This window comes from Annulohypoxylon truncatum (genome assembly GCF_022578515.1).
Source record: "Annulohypoxylon truncatum strain CBS 140777 unplaced genomic scaffold F4807scaffold_16, whole genome shotgun sequence".
Taxonomy (NCBI): Eukaryota; Fungi; Ascomycota; class Sordariomycetes; order Xylariales; family Hypoxylaceae; genus Annulohypoxylon; species Annulohypoxylon truncatum.
Genome location: NW_025953802.1, coordinates 357,225 through 376,124, shown reverse-complemented (window position 1 = coordinate 376,124; position 18,900 = coordinate 357,225). Strand labels below are relative to the sequence as shown.

The following is an 18,900-nucleotide window of genomic DNA, read 5'->3' as shown; positions in this document are numbered from 1 at the left end:
ACATGTGTGGGGTTAGGTATAGGGTATCAATATTTGCCGTATTTTGAAATTAAGTCATTGTGGTAATATATCGAAACGGAGATATGTCCTATCTATCATTAGACTTGGATGGAATAGCTACCTAGGTAGATATGTACTCGACCCAAAGGATCAGTAATATTAACATGAAGTTGTATGTATCCTTTTTTTCCTTCCAACATGCGATGACCATAACGCGTAAGGGGACGTGACAAACAAGAGCAGAAGGAAAAAATATCCAAACACCAAATATGTGCTATTCCAACACCAAGTTCATGCGCTATGCTGATCTAGATATAATAAATCATGACGTATCACGAAGCCCGGTAATATCATCCGAATCTAAGTAGGGTATATAACGATACGCCGTCGCCATGCCTGTATACAACAAAGGAAAGTAACGAGAGAAAAATTCTAGCCCTATGCGGGGTAACGTTGGGCTGCTTCTGGGCGCAGAGCATCGAATGAGACATCGCCGGAGGCTTGGGTGCTCCGACATGTCATAGTATTTCCCGGTCCAGTCAACGTATTGCAGGCCTCAACCTGCATTGGGGACGATTCAACAAGATGTAGTCCCCAGCTACTGGGTCGTGCGACCATGGCACGTCCCAGCCTTCGAAAACTGGATCCCTGGGCAGGGCCGTAGTTTTCGTCTCGAAATCGCTCAGTTCGGCTTCCATATTGCAGAGATACAGGAGATCCGGGCCGGCCCATTTGTCGATGAGTCCGGCGATATGTTTGAAGCCGTTAGTATGGCCGCCGCATTCTCTCGATTGGAATCCGCAAACAACGAAAAGGTAGCTGTGGATAAGTTCGTGAATGAATGTCGAAATGAGCAGACGTCTGTTGTATTTCCTGTCCTTGAGGATCCGCCGCGATAGAAATATCAGGGTCTCGAGGCCGGGGTTGAGGGGCGACTGCCTCAGTGCTGTAGTGCCGATAAGGCAGCTCGGGAGATCCACCCAAGACCATGCAACGCGCCCCTTCAGTTTCCCGTGGAAGAATATCTCGTTCGCAGCGTAGAATATGCCTTGGAGAGCAACGTCATCTATGTCGAACTCCGCCTCAGGAGACTTGGGACAGATGAGGCTCCTCAAAATCCGCTCGTGTTGGGAGACCCTGCTCCGTCTACGAGAATCCGCTAGGTCGGCCTCAACTAACATAGCCGCATCGTCGTGATCTTTGTCTTTCGCATACGTTGAGCGATTCATATCGGGCGAATCTGACGGCTGGTGCACCCTAAAATGCTCGCAAGGCACGCCAGGTCGCGCTTCGGCGTAGTGAGGAGTTGTGAACGTATTTTCAACCATGATCGGGTCGAATCTGGAAGAACCGCGCCCGTGATTTGCCTCCTTGATGATGAAGAAAGCAGGCCGAGTCAAGTTCTGGTCAAAATCGACACCTTCGAAGGTGTCGGGATGGTCGGCGAACCGATGCCGCTTGAACGGTTGAAACATTTTGAAGTCGTCCGGGAGAGTAGATAGTCCAGAATAGCTAGGGCGTCGTTTCTTGTTATCGATGTATCGACGACGTTGACGAGAGGGGCCGTCAGAAGGAAGAGAAGAGTCGCTTGAGGAGCGCGACATCTCCGTCCCTCCGACGTACCAGGTAGCCATTTGACATGCTTGAGCAAGACCTCGATCGATGTTGAAACACAGATGAGTTAGAACGTGGTATCACGCCAGAGGCCGTAGAAGAGAGATGTGACGAGCTCAAGTCTTTGTTGTCAGAAGGGAAGACTTGCGAATCATCACCGATGTTCTCTCGGATTCTTCATGTCAAAACCCATATAGTAACAGCTGAACTAATCTCCTCGACTGCAAGCACGCCACGACAATCAATGGACGTGCAGGATCCCTTTTGGAAAAATCCGGCTCCGGATTGGTCTTGGTTTACACACGCAGCGGCTAAGCTGGCGTTAGCCTCACTCTCCCAGGACAGGCTGGGTTGGGCCCGTGACGCGCAGGACAGCAGTGATATGTGGAGGTCTTAAAGGTTGCAGCGCCCCCTCGGACAAGACAAGGCAACGCCAAATAATCCACTTCTTGGGAGTGTCCGCAACCAAGGACCTGCTTGGACGGGACAGACCTTAGCTGACAAATTTGAGACCGAGGTGCTCCTAGCAAAAAAAATGTCCGTCTTGTCCCTCTTTTTCTTTTCTCTTTCTCGATCTGCCCTAGGTACCTCTAGAGAGCTAAGAGTCGGACGTAAGAGTGGAGAAAGCAAGGGATAGGATTGCTTGGAATTTGCTTGTCCAAGTTCGATGGCACGATGCGTGGGATGGGGATAGGGAAAATCCAGCAAAGTAGATCATAGATGGCTGGTACATGAATAAAGCCGAAACGAGACTTGGGACGAAGAGAGGTAGCGGTGAAAGGGAAAATACGACGGAGACCCGGCAGAGCCCGTATGCAGGAATGCAATGCTTACATGCGAGCTTCGAGGACGGATTGCAGTAGCGCAGTAACGCAAGTGGCGTAACCGGCTGCCTTTCCCTACTTTGAATTGCCTACCTCTTTTTACCCATCATAGGGTTCGAGAGCCGAGTGTCATGTATGGTACGCCAACACCTGGGTAAGAGGTGTGTGGTTCGAGGGGCAGAACGGCAAACGGCAGGGACAGGAAGGGTTCGGAGAGTACGACGAAAGGAAGTACTGAATGTAAGCTCGTCGTCTCAATTTTGACAACGCAGCAAGTAAGCAGGACGAACCGTGGTTCTCGGCATACGTGCCTCATCTGCTTGGAACCTTGGACATATGTTTAGTAGCATACTTGCCTACTGCACATGAATTTTGAGAGAAGAAACGGACAACAAAACTCGATGGTAGGATGATAAGTCTAGACTTTGCAATATCCTGCAATCCACAGCAGCGCAAGTGGCAATTCTGCGTCAATGCTGAGCGACTCCGGGAGCGAGAGATGCAACTTGGCTGAAGCAACTTTGCGGGTACAACGATGATGAAAAAAGAGAGAAGGCGAAGGAAAAAAAGCTTGGATGATTGGTTGTAATTGGTGCAACTCATTGTTGGCATTATTACCTTAAGTACCGAAGTACCTAGGTATTTTTGGTATTCTTGCTATTTTTTAGCCTTTCGGGCGAGTGGGTCTGGGGCCACAAGTGGAAGACCCCCCTGTCCTGGTAGCAATCTGGATCAATTTCCATTGGCTATGGTCAGGTTCAGATGGTGGAACCAAACCTCTGATTTGTTGCCTCATGTTTTTTCAGTTGGCTCGATGCGTCAATCAATAGCTCTGATACCTTCTTGGTTTTTTGTTGAGGCTAACGACAACACACGTTTCCATTTTTCCATCCTACAAAAGAGACATTTATGCGCAAGGAGGAAGGGAAAAATAGGCATGCGGGAATATCAAATTGAGGAGTAGCATGGAGAAGGGATAACCGACAAACATGACGAGAATCCATATATCATGCGTAAAGATAGACCAAAAAAGAATGAGAAATTAGGTTGAAAAAATAAAATAGTAAAAAAAATATATCACAGGATCGCTGTATGTACCAAGGTCTAAAAACCCCCCCTCATAACCCCCATCTTTTTCCTTGACTGACGTCCTTTTTTGGTCCAGTGCCAACGGTCCACCTGCATTTGAGAGGTACACAATTTTGCCTCCGAGACCTTGGATAGCCAATGGCATATGAAATATCGTGATAAGATAAAGCATCCCGCCTCAAGTTTCCTCAACTTCCGAGTCTGCCGATCCCTTCTCATTAAGCCTACGTAGTGAGATCATTGACTCAACCTCTAGTAAAGAGTAAGGTAATCAAAAAATCTTAACAGCCTACCCGCTTATTAGGCGACGTGACGTGGACGTGGTTGAATTTCTTCCCTTGTTCAACATGGTGAGAAGGTTATGATTCGAGGCAGAAACATTTCAGGTGCCAGGACTTTAGATTCCGCTGTGGATATTTCCGGCTCCAAGGTTCTGAACAAATCGGACGTCTCTCGCCTGTCGTTCTAAGGCTAGCCTCATCCTCTCGGCGTACATATGCTCCTCTTCTTCTGCCGCAATCTCTTCCGGCGTCCTCGGGTGCTCATCGAAATCTTCCGGAGAAAATCCAGGCTCGGATGAGAAGCTGAGCAGCCCCAGCTTCTCTCCAGTCCAAAATAGGATATCGTCGTCGTTGACCCGGGCTTCACCATCCTGCCCAGGTGTCCGGGTAGAGAGGATTTTTCGCGCTATGTCATCCGACCCGGGCATCGACCCAAATAACGAGCGATGGATTATCCTTTCGGACTTGCCGATCTTGTGGCGGCGTACCTCCGTAAAACCGTCCCGTTCGACCCACTTCAAGTAACCTTGTCCGTCGGAGAAGACAAGTCGAGTGCCGTGGTTGATGACGGAGAGGAGCTTCGACTGGGAAGCCGCTTGCCGATTCTTCATGGTAGATTCATGGATAACCCGTGGCTGCGATGCATTACTGGAGCCGGACGATAGGCCGTACAATTCGAGCGACCCTTTGGTATTGTATTCGCCGCACGCTATCAGGGTTCTCCCACCCGTTACGCTTTTAGATTTCTCGACCTGTTCCTCGGACAGTTGAAAACGGCGACGCAGATCGCTGTTGAGGCTAGAGAAAGGGTAAGGAAGCGATGTAAGGCTGCAGAGCTTTGCGCCCGAGTGAATCGAGCCTCTGATTGCGGGAAACATGCGCCGGTCGTAGTGTAGAATATTAGAAAACCGGCCGGCTACGAATATGTCGTCGGAGAGTTGACTGCCGTCTCCAGAGCGCTCGAGATGGAGAATACTCTGCGGGCCCGACTGCGCAAGAGAAGCATAAGGGTCAAGAGGCCTCGGGTCTAGGACGTGAGAGAAGTCCCGCAGACCATTCCTTCTAACAGCATCTAATCGAATTTGATATTCTTCTCGATATTTAGATCTCGCTCTAAAATCATGCAAGTGCAGTCCATTAACTGTCCCCACCGTTAAAGGAACACCAGGATCAGCCGCGGAGAGCGTAGTAATGGACCATTCGAAAGGATGATTGCCCACGATTTGTAATGTTTCAAGATCGACCTCAATAAGACCTTCACATGAGTTAGCCAGGATCAACTCAGTATCGATTGGGTATCGGGTAGAAACATACGACTCTGGACGGCGAAGAAAGCCATGTTTTTCTTGCTGTCGACACTTACGCACTCAGTCACCCCCGTGTTGGTCATCTTAGAGCGTCTTAACAGATCGGCTCCCGAGCCATCAGCGCACAAAAGACCAGGGCTAGACTTCAATAGAATCGACCCTTTCCTACATCGAGTACCTTTTACGTCCCACAAACAGATCGAGCCATCTTCAAGTGGCGACACGGCAAAGAGTTCATTTCCGGTCGAGTTTGGACTGTATAAGGCAGCTCCGCTGACATCTATTTGGTCTCTCCGAGAACCATTTGGAATCTGGGGTTGTTCGAACCAGCTGATAGCAATGGGACCATATCTTTGAATATATTCATTGTACCAATTCGTATTTTCGTTTGGAAATGTCGGGTCCCAATTCGCAGCGATGCGAATTTTCTCCCTCTTCCTCCTCTTAGCAGATAACTGAGACAAGCTCTCGAGACGGCTCCAATGCACTTCGTTTTGGTCTTCTATTTGGCTTCCTTCTCCCGTCGTAGGCGCGCCGCTTAAGGTCGCGCCCTCTTCGTCGATCCAATCAGACCCGGACCAAAATAATCTAATGCGTTCGCGAACAGAAGGGGTGGAGAGGCATTTGTTACGCCAGAAGTTGCCATCTCGGCACAATCCTAGGAAATGTTTCGAAACGCTTTGGAGGATAACGACGTCGCGGGCTTCTAGGACTGGTAATTGCGAGACCCTAGTTAGCGGGGATATTGACATTTGGAATTGAGAGCAGATGCAAATCCATGAAACTCACAAGATAAGATATGGAGGAAGATCTCATCAGGGAGGTTTTCGAGATGACTAGGACCAACCATGGTCCGGGGAGGATGTTTTAATTGTATTTATTAGTATGTACAAGCTGTTCACAGGATAAGACGAAAGACGCAAAATATGGAGAAAGAGGGGTTTGTATTCATTCGATGTTAAGGAGAACGCGACAATTTAAGTTATTTGACAAAAGATAGGATTGATGCTTTTGTTTCGAATCGGATGGAATTATGAATAGAATCGAATCCCCTCAGCTTATCAGGTTCAATGACGAACGTCGAAATGATTGATCAGGTACTTGGGTACCTGGCTAACTCCGCCGTTTCTGCTTCTGATAGCACCTGGCTAGAAGGGGCGCTAGGTAATCACTAGGTACCTAACGGGTCCGCGGGGTTACTGGTCCAGAGGGCCTTCCTTCCAATGAATCCAGCCCTAACGATGTTACCATACAGTCCAAGTCCTCGGGATGAGGCCCGTGCATGTTTTCAAATAGATCTAGGCAAGAACTCCGCAAAATCGCAACAAGGGTGCATGTGCAAGAAAGTTTTGATTTGAGGCTGAAGCTTATCATATTGTGTGCATGCGCCACTTGTGGCTGTAACAGCATTTGATCATTCAACGACACACGATATGGGATGCATCTTTCAACCTCAGCTTCCCTATTACCCGGCTACATTATATAGGACCAACAAGCAAAAATATGGCACCGTCTTAACGAACAACGTTTCATTTCTCCTTGTATTATTATTACTAGAGCAACAATACTGATATCGTCGTTAAATGGTGAATCTTCCTAACCTAAGAAGCGGCCGCAGGAGGATAACCAGGTTACCAACTGTAATTCATATGTACTTTTAGCACAATAAAGATTCAATATCACTAAGCTTAGTCTCCCTAGTGTAACGGTCACCCATTGTCATTTTTTGTACAGTTGTTCGAAAACTGCCCTGCCCGTTAAAATAAAGATCAGGTCCTACTAAATGATACGCTTAACATCTCAACGTTATCTCACATACTAAACATATCTGGTAGATATATACACACCACATGAAATCTTAACCTCGGAGGATCCTTTCTGGTATGTAATCGAAATCTTGCCGTAGAAAATCAGCTTCTAATGTTTTCATTTCTGAAGACGGCGTGTGCTCTATGGCACTTGACGACATCTCATTGATTGTGTAAAATACGGGCTAAAACGGATCTATGGGTCAATGATAATGGCAATACCCAAAATAAAAACAAGTTACGAGTATCAAGTATACTACGTTGAACAAGTACTGATTGACAATGAGCCCTAGTGACAGTATCGGATTTATTTTATTTAGGTAAAATCGAGCTAGACTAGTTCTGGGGAATCAATCATTATCATGGTTTGTACGGGTTTAGGGTGTTAACCCTTCCATCGATCTAGGACCAGTAATATGGCTTCTATTATCTACTCAAGTAGTAGGTATAAAAAGGAATGGCAAGTACATTAAATACCTAGGCACTTGGCAGGTACTCACGCAGACGGTTGAATGCTGTCACCTGGCCCAGTGCCTGTAAAACTAGAAGCCAGGGACGATACAAGCTGGGTGGTCAAAACACCATCTCGTAGCCCTAGAGGAAGGTATGTTGTGCTTCACCGGATCACTGATTCTGATTCTGCCAGAAAATATATATCACCGTCACGCTTTTCATAATTTATTTTCTTCCTTTCTCAACCATCTTCTCTACGACCACAAACCCGCATCGTACTCAACCTTCAAGCAGATTTCTTTCCGTAACATCTAACTTTCCTTCCTTTTCTAAAAACCACGATCCATCTTTTCTTGCAAGTAACCACCCATACACCTGACCCTCACATCTTAATAATCCATCCGTTCACTTTTATTCTCGTGCCAACGCCTTCTACCAAACCACCTTCTTTCAGACGCAACTGGACATATTGGCCCGTCTTCTACCCACATTTGCAAAATTGCAGATTCATCTCTCACACGGTTAGTTATTTTCTCACGTAGACGACTTCACCTTCCTCCCACTCCACACCTCCGCCGTTTCTACTGTCCATCTTCCACCTACCCACCGTCAATCACCACCAACCCTCAACCATAGAACCTCTTACGTCTAGCAAAACCTCCCGGTTCGTAATATTCATTCCCCAATTTTTCTTCCTCACGATTCCTCACACACACCAGGTAATTCCCATACTGAATGTTGTTCTTCTACACCCTGGTACAACAAATATTTACACGCGCATTATCGTAACAACTCTTTTCATCCCATCATCTCTACACACACCTACTAACGTTATTGAAAAAATTAGCCGCGTCAAAAAATCTCTCTCCTTCAATCTCGCACTTCCTTCGTCTGAATATCAACGCAAGGTTTTGTGCTGCTCGGCGTCGCTGTTTTTTCCTCTCTCCGTGTATCCAAGGTACGTACATTATGGTATCCCTAGGTACCTATCTGTTACACAAATCCCCTTTTTATTATCAACACACATATCTCCTTCCGTTCATTTTTTACATTTTCATTCTGCTATTACTTCACATTGTTTATCTTGCCGCTTTACCGTCCCTTATCAATTTTTCACCCGTTCCAAAAATATTTTACCTTTCGTCCATACCATTACGCCGATCCCCATTCATCCAGCACCTCACCTTCCATCAACATAACCGATTCCTCCTCTGCTACTGCCATGACTCCATTCGTTCATATGCTAACGTCGTGCCTCAGAAGCCTAGCAGTTGCTCATGGCGCCTATGCACGGCAAGAATGACGGTGGCCCCAAGGGTGTCACTAATCAGACGACAACTGGCAAAGATGATTCCGCGTCTGAAGCAAACAACCCTGCTTCACGAGAGACAGGACCAGAGCATGAACCTCCTACTGCTGTAGGAACCTCGACACCACATCGCCGATCCCTATCTGAGGAGAGCCTTCACGATGCAGTGGAGATGCCGTTTCTGCCGGCACCACCCAATACACCAACCGCCGGAGAACAAGACGAGCATGAGCTGGCGTACGATGAGAAGCCTGAAAAAACCACCAACACCATCAATCAGATCCTGGATGGTTATGCTTCTCACGATGAGACAAACGCCGACTCGCCCTTCCGTGATCCGTCTTGCTCACCCCTCAAGCTACGCCGTAATGGCACTTACCAGGGCTTCCCTACGGCCCAATTCCACTCTCCTGGCATCCCGCCGTCCGATCTACCCGAGAGTCCCAAGAGCACAAGCTGTGGCCATCAGCGATCCAAGCATGTTCTGAGTTTCAACCACGGAAGTTCGCCAGACAGCACGGTCAGCGACTCGCAACGATTGCTTAACGCCGAGTCACAAGCCAGCCCCCTCGATCCCAGTGAGGCTCGTAGACAGCTACATGACCCTGACTTATATGATGTCAACCCCTATGATGATCTCTACATGACAACACGCGACAATGCTCAATCCCACAGTCGTCATCATCCAGCGACGCTCAAGCCCACCCGAGGACGCGAAGTCAGCTATTCTATGCGCCACGTGGGCAAGTTGAATGAAGGGAGCCAGGCTACTCTTGTCTCGCCGGGTGAAGAAAGTCCCCTATTTGCCCGAAGCCAAGGATCACACCTACCAACGACTAGCGCGTATGCAGACTTGCGAGGCTATAGGGATGATGGCACTGACGAGAACTTTGGAAGTAATGACCAGGGAGAATCATTGCCTATGCGAGATTCCGCTGATACTGGCACTTGGTGCACTACAGAGATGAACAGTGAAGCTGGCTTTGACCGAGCTCCGACCGGTCCTCACGATTTCATCAAGGCCACCGGCAGCAGCGTCGCCGGTTTTTCGGAAGAAGGCGAATTACGTATGCCTTATGGGTTTGGATCTCGACCTCGTATTATCCAGCACCCTGGTCTCGATGGCTCGCAAGATTCGTATAAGATGCATTATCTCAAGAACTCGACCAGGCCTATGCTTCTGCCCAAGCCTCAGAATGCCCGTGGGGGAGGCTTTCCTCAGAATTCCAGTCGTGATCTTACAGGAGGTGGAGGTAACAACCTCCTTACTAGCCCAGGTTCTCGAAACCTGTCTATGGTGAATCCGTTTGTGCGAACTGATAGCAGTCGCTACAACATTGAACCGGGAAGCCTTACTATCCCGAGTAGACACGCGGGTCAATCCCGTTATGAATTCCGGGACTCGGTGTCGACGTTCGCTACCAACACATTGGAGCGCCAGCCGTCCAACATCCGCCAGTCTATCGAAGGAGGCGAACAAGGCAATCGAAGCCCAGTGAAGGGTCTTCGTGAAGAGCAGCTTTCGGCTGGACTTCAGTCCACAGCTAGCAACCTTTCAATGGGCCAGAGCTCTTCGAAGGTAGTTGAGGTTTCGCCACATAAACCAATCGACCCTCGCATTATTGACCACGAGCATCTGACCCGCCGCTTGGGATCACGAATGATTGCCCCCAGCGAAAATTGGCTGACCTTGAGCGATTCCACTGCATCGAATGCGCAATTACCACGTTCGCAATCCAATGCCTCCAATGCAAAGCTCATGACCTCGCGATCGCAGTTCGAGTTCGATTTGATCCCGCTTGACGAAGCGCAGCGAAAGAACAAGCAGCAGCGTGAGAGCGGCGAGACCGATGAAACTGAGTCGACAGTGGAGCGCCAACAGCGATCAGAGAATGCCAAGTCTATTCGATTTGTGCCTCGCACTCCCGCTCGCATGCCACACCCGTCGTCAGGTCGCAGTCGAAGAATCGAAGCTGCCCCTCAGTTGTCTATCGACTTCAGTCCATCCAGTGTCTTTTACGAAGATGCTCTTCGTGGTAAGTTGTGATATATAGTTCCCTCTAGTAATCATTGCTGATAAAAGATAGATATTACTCCTCCGTTCTCCGCCACGACCCAGCCTAATCTGGCTCACCCACAGCCAGCTCGAATTCGTACGCAGAGTGCCACTGAGGATGAGACCACTCTATCCCCTTCAGGGGAGCGTTCATGGCTCGGAAGAATGAAGTCTCGTGTGCTAAGCAAGAAGGATTCGGTGAAGCGCAAGATGTCGCAGTTGACCGCGATCCGCCATGCCGACGTGGATAATGACAGCCAGTTGAGCCTTGCAGCCATCGAAGACATGAACGAGCCGTACCTATCGCATGGTGCTCGCGCGCGACGACGCCGCATTTTCCTCTTAGCTGCGTCTCTGTCGGCGCTTTTCCCATTCATCGCAATCTTGGTGATGGCGGGAGTCCTCAGCCCCGTCTTACTATGGTACACCAGCGGTGAAGTGCGTCGCTTGACTATTCGCCAGCACAACTGCATTAGGAACTTGTTCCTAGCCTGGCTGTGCGCTGCGATGATCGTGACGCCCACCCTCATCGCTGTCTTCGTCAAGCGATCGTAGTCTTTTGACTAGGAGGAATCAGAGACCAAGTCTCTGCATGGGAACCTACTAGAATTTGGTAGGAAAGGAACCCCCTTTTGGGAGTTCTGGCTAGTACCCTTTGGTTACTGGCAAAATGCACTTTGGTGCATCTTTGTTAGATTTTTTTCCCTTTTTGTTTGGGTCTCATATCGGCGGCATTTTCACGAAAACGAAATGCCCGAGGACTATTACGGCTATGATGAAAAAAAGATGACTGACGATAACGCACGACACTCATGACAATTTCCCCCTTCATTCATCATCAATGGTCCTCTACGACATATGAGGAATTGTTACGATAATCACATTTTGCATTGATGACTCCGGTGGGCGGTCATTGGAGACGATAAGTTGTCTTCATGATTGCATACTACGAGTCTTGTACATAATCCGCTGGAAATACACTTGCTTCTGTAAATGGAAATGGTCTTACTGCGTGAATACTATGACTGTACTTTGATTGACCATGATGTGAGCTTATCCGTAAAAGAATCTCCCACGAAGACCTGCGACACACAGGTAAGTGAAAACTGATTCGCCTTCTACAAATCAATATTATCTCTCACCATATCACGCACATCCATCCTATCCGTGTAGAATAGACGTGTAACATGGCTCTCACCGCGTCTACATTCATCATAACCCTCCTTAACATGTAGAAAACCATCTAATTTACTCCCGACCTTCTCTACCTTTTCTTAACCTGTCATATAACCATACCCATCAATTCATAGATATCTTTATGCCCTTTTGTATCTCCTGTCTAATTCCCAAGTCTCTTCTGCCTTACTCAAACTTCCCCATAAACAATCTGCCTCAGATGCTCTTTTTCTCCGCTCTGTTCGCACATGGCTCGGAACATCCCCAGCCCACCGTCCTCGCTGCTCTGCAGCTCCCACAACTCCTTCGGTGTCCCGTACTCAGCTACCTTTCCATCACTTAAGACTAGGATACGGTCGAAGTCCGCTATGGTACTCAGTCGGTGAGCAATGACAACTAGGGTGCTGTCGCCGAACTCTTCACGTATGCTGCGTTGGATTAACGCATCTGTCGTCATGTCCACGGCGCTGGTCGCCTCGTCTAGCACCATAACCTTGGGACGGGACACGATCGCCCTCGCCAAGCACAGTAGCTGCCGCTGTCCTTGCGATAGATTGAGACCGCCCTCTGAGATGGGTGAGAGCAGGTTGCGGAAGATGTTAGTATTCTTCTTCCGACTAGAGGATGGGGTGGATGTTCCAGATATGTTTCGTGACGGTCCGTTGCCATTTACGTTCTCATTTTCCTCCTCAGAAATAAGATGTACGCGAGCTAACGAGTCGAAGAGCTCTGCATCTGTGTGGTTGTCGAAGGGGTCGAGATTCGAGCGCACGGTACCACTGAATAGGACCGGGTCCTGTGGGATGATAGCTAGGCGGCTTCGCAAATCGTGTAGCTTTATCTTGGAAATATCAAGCCCATCAATGTGGATGCTTCCGGACCGAGCCTCGAGGAAACGGAAGAAGGCAAGCGTTAGAGACGATTTTCCTGCGCCTGTACGTCCTACCACACCGACACGCTCGTTTCTCTCGATAGTGAAGTTAAGACCTTTGAGCACAGGGGGCAGATCCTCTGCATAACTAACTACAAGGTCGTTTACTTCAACGCGTCCTTCTGTTGGCCACGCTGCTGGCGCACTCTTGCCCTCCAGGCTTTCCGTTGGGAGTTCCGTGTATTCGACGATTCGCTCTGCTGCATTCATCTCAAGCTCGACGTTGGCGTAATGCCGGATAGTCCACATGACGTGGCCCGAAAACTCCAGCGCGAATGCTAATCCAAAGCCGGCGAGGGACGCGTCGATCTCGGGAGCCACAATGATAAGGATGGCAACGAATGAAGCGAAGAAACTTCCAACCACCGACATTCTCCACCCCATCCAACGAATGAACAACCAGAGATGCCAACTTGCTACAGTCCAGTCGTCCAATCTTTTATACATGCGCTCGATGTAAGTCTGAGACTTGTCGAATGACCTGATCGTCTGGACACCGGTCAAAGCCGATCCAAATTGCTCGAACACGGGAGACTTGGTGACTGACTCAAGTCGCTTCACCGGTCTAGCCCCTTGAATGTAGCGGATTGCGTAGAAGGCGCAGATTACGAGCAAGATGAATGACATGACGATAATTAGAGGCGAGACAAACAGTCCAGCAACGACGACACCGATGAGGTTGAGAAACGCGCTTCCCGCAAATGCCATGGAATACGCCATATGTGTGTCCACGGAGTGGAAATCAGCGGTAAATCGGTTCAGGATTCTACCCAAAGGGACAGTATCTAACCATCGGAGTGGAGCTCGGAGTACAATAAAGTTGAGTTTGGCGAATAACTGTCTGGAAGCACGAATCGAACCGTAGAATACATAGTAGTATCGGAACGTGGAGACTATGGATGTGAAAACCGAGAGGAAGATGTATATACCGAGGTAAAACCCTAGGCTTTCGTTGCCTGGTTTAACCATTGGCTGGGCCATGCTGTTCGTCGTAAACTGCGGTAGGGTAAACTGGTATGCGTATGCTTGCTTCTCTGATTGGGCATTGATATTCTGCTCATGTTCGTCATATGATCCTGTCCAGACTTTTAGCCACCACGAACGTCCAACTGTTAGTACCTGCACGAATAGGAACAGAAATAGGATGGTAGACCAAAACCACCATGAGCCAGTGTATTTTAGATATGCTGCGTAGACTTTTCCCTTGACAGCACCCTTCTCGCGAGCTTCTTCCTCAACAAATTTACGTGCATGTGCCGTCGAAGGAACCTTGGCTAGTGGCTCTTCATCAGGTTCAATGCCAGCCTGGGACGTATCTTCGGAGTTTATAGCTGTTGATGCTTCATCGTCTCGGATCTCTTGGTTAGTCTGCTCATGGCTCTTAATCTGTTGCAAAGTTCCGGTCTCTTCCAATTCCGAGACAAAGCCTGCGTTCAACACACGGCCATCTCCTAGTTCGACAACGTATTTTGTTTTCGGTTCACACAAGGCAACGTGGTGGGTGACAAGAATTCTCGTTCGCCCGACACAAAGCTCGCCAGTTAAGCACTTTTCGAAGATGTGGCGGCCAACATGGGCATCAACCGCGCTAAAGATGTCGTCGAGAACTAGTATTCCTGCGCGAGAGTAGATAGCGCGAGCCAGACTACACAAGTTATGTTAGCAACTACTAGGGAATTAAGCTATAATAAGATCTTCGTCTTACGTGATTCGCCATTTCTGTCCGCCGCTTAGGTTAATACCATTGGCACCGATCTCTGTATTCTCCCCGTCGCTAAACATCTCCATGTCCTTTGTTAGGGCGCAGACATCGACCGTTGTGTTGTATCGGTGCGCATCGTATGGCAGGCCAAATAGGATGTTATCTTTGACCGTCGCGTTCTCGATCCATGGTATCTGCGCAACAAATGCAATAGCACCGGGGATTATCCAATTATCTTTGTTAGCTTTCTGGTCGTGGCGCTGGGATGGCGCCCGGGGCACGCTGATAGACCCAGAAAGAATATCGACCTCGCCCAAGACGGCTGCCAGCATCAAACTCTTCCCACTCCCAGTTTTTCCTGATATGATGGATAGTTCGCCCTTAGGGAAGGTGACGTTGACATTGCGTAAGACGAATCGGTCAGGATTTTCCTCATCTTGGTTATCTGAAGGCCAGGCGATAGATGCATTGTCCAATGAAACCTCGTCAGCTTCTTTAGTTATCTTTGAGATCTCTGCACCGTTCAAATAGGTATCCAGTCGCTTCACAGAAACCCAAGCATCGACGAGATCAGTTACTAACTCAGGAATAATAGACAAGGTATCTTCAAGTGCCTTAAATACGCCGAGACTAACGAAGGCAACTGAAGGAGATAGATTTCCGTGCAGCGCTGCGTACACGGCGAGGGATACGGCAGCAAGCATGACAGGGCTCGTAATCCAGCACCCGATGAGGATGACATCATTGATGAAAGCGCTCCATATACAGTTCAATTCCCGTTCTCGGACATCGCCGATCTTCTTCTCCCATTGAGGCTCGAGGGCGGAGAATTTAATTTGGCGGATTCCCTGAAGAGCCTCCGAAACGACTTCCATCTTCTCGTCACGAACTTTCATCAAGCGGTCCTGAGCATCGGAGTACTTCTTTGAGAAATAAATATTCAAAGGAAGGACGGCAAGCATCGTCGAGAAACCTGCGAGAAGAGCCTTCCATCCGAGGAGTTCTATGAGAAAGACTAGCGACACGATCAGCTTGAACAGACTTTCGGGGAAGATATCGTTGAAGGCGGCAAAATCCGACACCCGCTTAGCATCAACACCTATCAAATTGACGGTGCTTTGCTTGCTCTTCCGGATCTGCTCATCATCTTCCTCGAAATCTTCGATATCCGGCCTATCTTCTGTAGACACTTCACCGATTGGACCAGCAATGTTCGGCTCGGACGATTCCGTGGCCGATTTCTTCTTATTGGCTTCCTTGATATCTTTACGTCTCATCGATTTCTGGAAAATCAGTGCCGATAGTTGAGCTCGGATTGGTACGGCAATCTGCGCCCATGAGAGCCAGTAGTTGTAGGCTTCGACCCATGATCGGACAAGAACAGCTACAGCCATCAGAACGACCCAAACCCAGGCTTCGTAGCCTAGTTTCTCGCGATTTTGTCGGCGCTCTAGCATATTGAGCAGTTGTAAAACAACCCATTGAGGCGCCAAGTTGAGGAAGGCAGTGGTAACACTTAACATCCATTGGAGTGCGAAAAGCCACTTGTGAGCGAACACGATAGAAATCCAAAGCGGACCGGTGAAACCGCGACTTTCCCAATCAGCGGCTGTTTCCTTGGACCTTGTGTAATGATCAGGCCTGGGGAGGTCTTCTAGATCGAGGTTGCCCTTCTTCGCGGCCGTGCGAAGTAAGTAAGCCGGCCAGCTCCAGTTGAACCGGCTCCATGCTGATTCCGTATACAGCCTATCCACAAGCTGGCCATCGTGGAATACATCAGGGCGCCGAGGAAGTGACAGGCTAGCAACAGCAAGGCAGATGGCGGCGATGATTTCTATTAGGCGCAAGGAAAATATTCCAGCAGAATGCTTCAGTAGAAATACGGCCACGTCGTCATCCTGGACTGCGAGAACTGCAGCAAGGATGATGGACGAGAGGAATGACCAAACACCTAAATCATAAGCAGTTACCGAGTTCCGACTGGACGCAATACAAGTAGCCTGTAAAGTTAAAAGAACCTGCGTCCACGCGAAACAGCATATATCAGTAATCTGACAGTACTAGGTATCTCTTCGTCTTGTGTGTAACGATGAGCTTACTTACCCAGAATGGAACAGCCAACCAATCTTCGAGGAACAAACCACCTTCAATTCCCTCTCGCGTGCCCAACGTCGAGGACACAGCAAGCGCAATCGATACGCCGAGGCCAACTAGGGAGAATATGACAATAGCGGCTTTGGGGCCCTTATTGCTGAATTTCTCAATAGCATCTGGCGTACTTTTCCCATCTTTATCTTCATAAACTTCAGTCGTAAATTTAGGACCGTGGCTACGCAGTCTACCCAGGCTTAATACGGCTGGAATGGTGAGTACCGTGACAGCGCCCAAGCCGACGGCTGAAGTCACGGCCGCCGCTGTCTTATCGGGCATGCTGTGGTGATATGAATTCGGACTTAAGCTCGGAATTCAGGGGAAATCCTAGAGCTAAAATTTGGCGATCGCCCTTCGAATTAAAGAGGCGGCATGTAGCGCGGAAGAGAAGAGCGCGAAAAGTCAACAATGTCAACTCGACTTAAAAGAGATGTCCAATGCAAACCGTGAAACAATAAAAAACATAAAAAGAAAAGAACAGGCTCACACCAGTCATACCGGTCAAGATTGAAGGATCTCGAAAGCGTTGGACGAGCAACATACGGATAGAAATGTGGACTGGGATGAATTACACGTCATTGGCTACTATAACCAATAAAAGACAATACAGACTGCAGAGGACTTTAATTCTGTCATAACTCTTCACACGGATTATTAGTGGTAGTCATCTAGCGGCTCGCCGGTTGACTCATTTGGTGGGCTCGTCCATGACCGAGGAGGCACGGGGAGATGTGACTGAGAGGCGACCGTCAACGAAATCCGCCTTAGCCTCTATCAACTCCCCCGTATCTCAAGAAAGCCTGCATAGAGTCCCTTGTTAGCGGTGGGTTTTCCACGATAGGCCGATCCCGATTCGCCCAGACCTATACATGGCAGATGCAAGGCTTGACCCACAAGGGGAGAACAATGGGATCGTACCCATCGTCCTGCATCGTATTCCATTCCGGGATAATCGTCGGCGTGTGTGAATAGTAAGGCCCGAACAGTATGGTACTTTAGGAAGAATTCGGATGTTATTCAGGACGAGACCTCGTCGGCTGACGGGGGGTGACAGAACGGGTATAGAAACCTCATGCAAAGGCATCGATTTCGTTACATTCTAAGGCTGTCTAGATCTAAAATCAGAAGGTGTCTTAGCTGTCTTGGGTGTATGCACAGTTGTAGGACATGCTACTGCAGATCTAGTACGGCATAGGCCGTATCGAGGGTGGTTGGTGGTCGGTGGTAAATGATGGTTCGTGGAAGAGGAAATGACTTCCGTAACGTACAACATAGAAAAGGTCGCACGCCATCGGCAAGGGTTACAATCGAATATTCAGTTACACGTAATATTCCATTTCATCCAAGGTCCCGTAATTCGTTCCTTCCTGTGTATGTACTATTAAACATTCATTATTCTAGGTATCCCTCGATAGGTAGGTACTATCAACTAATAGGTACCTAGGTACTTAAAGAATATATACGTAGATTCTCGCTTATAAGAGGAAGTTAACAGATGACCAGATGAGTGCATACCAGTCATCCTTTCGGAAGATCTGCGTCAGCTTACGTTCGAGAAGATATAATGAGGTATCTGAGCAAATAGAAGCAGCGTTTTCGTACGACTCGCACATGTCCATATCATGCGGGTTGTAACTGTCAAACCGGGAAATTACTCGAGGATGCGGGGTACCTTATAACTATATGCGATATATGCGATAAATAAGCGACGTTGGATCCGACCCCGATCCGCCCGTACCGTAGGTGCGATGAACACGGTTCTGTTCTTACCTTAATCAACTTCGCAGTTTCCGGGCTCGGAGATAGAGCAGGTGGAAGTATATATTCGAAACCGGGCACCTATAAGACATCCAACACCCGTACCTGGCGTTCAAGCGACTAGTCTAAGTCAACCTTCATTATCGTTGTCATTACTATAATAAAACGGCACAGACGAAAAGAACATCACGTCAGCTAATCCTTACTCAATCCACTTCAACTAAGCACGAAGCTCTAGTCATTCGGCATCTGCTTTCAAATACCTGCTTCTAATAGTAGGTGAACGGACAGAGCAAACAAGCATCCGACCGATATCCATCAACCCACTTGATGGCGTGTTTCAACCGACGGAGGGTCGACGATCGGCTTCCGTATTTCATCCCTATGCATTGATGATATTATAAGCTTTTGTTTCACAACCGTACCCGATCAAGTGATCCG

The 18,900-nt window shown here is 48.4% G+C and overlaps 4 protein-coding genes across 4 annotated transcripts; 1 reads left to right on the top strand and 3 right to left on the bottom strand.

Moving 5' to 3' along the window:
• Nucleotides 1-17: 17 nt before the first annotated feature.
• F4807DRAFT_87148 (uncharacterized protein) lies at nucleotides 18-2,192 on the bottom strand. Its single transcript, XM_048003585.1, has one exon. The coding sequence runs from the start codon at nucleotides 1,632-1,634 to the stop codon at nucleotides 540-542; it is 1,095 nt and encodes a 364-aa protein (XP_047854218.1). The 5' UTR covers nucleotides 1,635-2,192; the 3' UTR covers nucleotides 18-539.
• Nucleotides 2,193-3,449: 1,257 nt separating this feature from the next.
• On the bottom strand, nucleotides 3,450-6,168 carry F4807DRAFT_425912 (F-box domain-containing protein). Its single transcript, XM_047998010.1, has 3 exons — nucleotides 5,905-6,168; nucleotides 5,123-5,827; nucleotides 3,450-5,063 (listed from the first exon to the last, which is right to left on the bottom strand). Exons 1-3 carry the CDS (start codon nucleotides 5,963-5,965, stop codon nucleotides 3,925-3,927), a joined length of 1,905 nt encoding a protein of 634 aa, XP_047854217.1. The 5' UTR covers nucleotides 5,966-6,168; the 3' UTR covers nucleotides 3,450-3,924.
• A 2,485-nt stretch (nucleotides 6,169-8,653) lies between these two features.
• On the top strand, nucleotides 8,654-11,801 carry F4807DRAFT_467565 (uncharacterized protein; the record flags this gene model as incomplete). The annotated part of the gene is made up of 2 exons (XM_048002504.1): nucleotides 8,654-10,721; nucleotides 10,773-11,801. 2 exons carry the CDS (start codon nucleotides 8,654-8,656, stop codon nucleotides 11,294-11,296), a joined length of 2,592 nt encoding a protein of 863 aa, XP_047854216.1. The 3' UTR covers nucleotides 11,297-11,801.
• Nucleotides 11,702-17,249, bottom strand: F4807DRAFT_87036 (putative ATP-binding cassette transporter protein). The gene is made up of 3 exons (XM_048003584.1): nucleotides 16,654-17,249; nucleotides 14,554-16,568; nucleotides 11,702-14,493 (listed from the first exon to the last, which is right to left on the bottom strand). The coding sequence occupies exons 1-3, from the start codon at nucleotides 16,978-16,980 to the stop codon at nucleotides 12,108-12,110; spliced, it is 4,728 nt and encodes a 1,575-aa protein (XP_047854215.1). The 5' UTR covers nucleotides 16,981-17,249; the 3' UTR covers nucleotides 11,702-12,107.
• Nucleotides 17,250-18,900: the final 1,651 nt, after the last annotated feature.